At 31.0% G+C, this 2,313-nt stretch overlaps 1 protein-coding gene across 1 annotated transcript; it reads right to left on the bottom strand.

Moving 5' to 3' along the window:
* Nucleotides 1-1,226: 1,226 nt before the first annotated feature.
* On the bottom strand, nt 1,227-1,772 carry LOC149253593 (uncharacterized). The gene has a single exon (XM_089454540.1). The coding sequence runs from the start codon at nt 1,770-1,772 to the stop codon at nt 1,227-1,229; it is 546 nt and encodes a 181-aa protein (XP_089310666.1).
* Between the last annotated feature and the right edge of the window lie 541 nt (nt 1,773-2,313).

The raw sequence follows: 2,313 nt of genomic DNA, 5'->3' as shown, positions 1-2,313 counted from the left end.
CACATGGACTATAAATAAAACATCTAGTGGGATTTTTCCAAAGTATAGTATATTTCATTGAAATTCAATCATTCTAGAGAAAATACAAAAAAGTTCTGCAATAATAGATCATAATTATACTTCATTTAAAGTCAAAGTTTCTAGAGAAACTACAGAAAAACTTATCAATAGGAATATCTCAGTACATATATCCTTTGTTAAACATAGCCGAGAAGAACTTTCAAAGCTCAAGAATCCTTCTTGACTTTGTATCTGTCCATACCTCATAAACTGCATGCCAATCAACATTAGATGATTCAGGCCCATTCAAAGATACTCTCATTAGAGCATCTAGTGTATCCAACCCTAGCCTCGATTTTCTAATGTCCTTGATGATGTTTTGTTTAGAAAATACCCTCTCACAATCCATTGTACTTGTAGAAATAGTGAGTACAACTTGCCATAATTTTATCATATTAGGATAAGTTTTGTGCCATTGTTTTTTGTTACGAAAGACTTCCCATGCTTCTTTCATAGAAAAACTCTCACAAGCCAAATTTAATGAATCAACAAAAGGGTGCAACTCTCTTTATAAGATTTAACATAAAATAAAGCTACAAATTGAACATCACTTGATATGGTATGTTGCAAATGTTGAAAAAGCTTTAAAAACCAACTTTTTGAATTTTTCTCACGATTACGACTCTCTTCTGGATATTAACAAGGTCTGAACATTTTTGCTCCATTAAAAATATGAAGGTTTGGAAATATTTCATTCAAAGAAACTATGAGAGTCTTTATATAACATTCTGTGAGTTGTTGACAACTCTTTTGTATACCTTCAACACAAGGTTTCATGAATTTTTTCCTTGCTTCACTGGATTCAATGTCCATGACTGAGATAGAGATGTATCATAATTCATGTCTATCTATAATTGTCCCTTAATCTTTAATATTAATGTATCCATTTTGAGAATCACTCAAAATTTTTGAAAGATAAGTTGTGCCTTCTACAAATGTCTATTTTCTTAAAAACCATCTAGATAATGTGCTTATAATTACTTCAAGAGCCAACCCAATAGTTGTATTGTCTACATTTTCTTTTTGAAAAGTTACATTCAACTTGTTCAATTCCTCTAGCACATCAATAACCATATGTAAACAAAACTGGATAGAATCTATTCGTGTCTTATCATGCCATTATGAAGGTTTTTTTTTTATTTTTTTTTATTTTATTTTATTTTATTTCACAAAGTTAAAATTGTTGGCATAAGCCTCATAAGCCTTATAATAGCTTCCCCTTCAAATAACCATATCATTGAATGTATTTGTAGAACATCAATTTGCATGAATCTAAGCAAATCATTAAGTTCATTATTTCTCTTTGGGGAGTTTTGAATCCATGAATACACTTTGTTTGCAATTTTTTCAACAAACAATAACTTGGGTAATTTCTTAGAAGCATGAGCTGTTGCTAAAGATTCACGATGAGCCACACAATGAACTGTAATAAGGTTTGGATTGTTCTTTTTCAAAAGTGAAACAAGACCATTTTCATGTCCAATCATTGCTGAAGCCCCATCTGTAGAAACAACTATCAAATCTCTATATTGAAGGCCTCTAACATTTATTAATTGATTGACACTATCATATATTGTTTTTCCTTTTCCATCCACTACATCCTTGAGCTTCATAAACTGAGAGATAGGTGGCTCGAGAACTTTTGAATCTAAATATGTTGCATAAACAATAAACTGTTTCTCTAAGGTTTGATCAGTGCTTTCATCAACCATCAATGAAAAGAAAAGACTTTCCAACATATTCTTTATTTGAATTTTTTCAAGATGTTTTGATATGAAATATATAAAATCATTTGCAGACTTACGATTTGTGTATGAAGAGTACTCTGGAGACTTCGACATATTTGGAGTTTTGGCATCCATTAGAAATTTGCAAAGTTTCTCATAAGTTGATAGAGATAAATCTTCTTGACAAATGAAATATGATACTTTCATTGTAGAAATCACTCTTTCCTTATTGGCATCTCTCACCTGTTTAATATGATATGGAATTGGTTTCATCTTTATGCACCTGTGATTTTTCATGAGTAACGAGAGCATCATGTTGTAATGTTGTGCAAATTTCCCTAAACCCCATGGTCCATTCATCCTATACTTCTCACAATAGATACACTTCATAGCTATTTTATCATCAAACCTCACATAATTCAATCAAACAAACTTATGTAACCATTCCATGCGAAATTGTCTTTTTGTTTGCACTTTCACTCCTGAATTATTAGCAATCTCTTCCTCAACTTCATTTGTTTCTTCA

The sequence above is a fragment of the Pinus tabuliformis genome, chromosome 7, assembly GCF_031772625.1.
Source record: "Pinus tabuliformis cultivar Carrire ecotype Pingquan chromosome 7, CPIR1, whole genome shotgun sequence".
Lineage (NCBI taxonomy): Eukaryota > Viridiplantae > Streptophyta > Pinopsida > Pinales > Pinaceae > Pinus > Pinus tabuliformis.
This window is presented reverse-complemented; position numbering and strand designations above follow the sequence as displayed.

Coding starts and splice junctions, on each gene's coding strand:
- LOC149253593 (XM_089454540.1), bottom strand. CDS start 1,772: ATGGTTGATGAAAGCACTGATCAAACCTTAGAGAAACAGTTTATTGTT.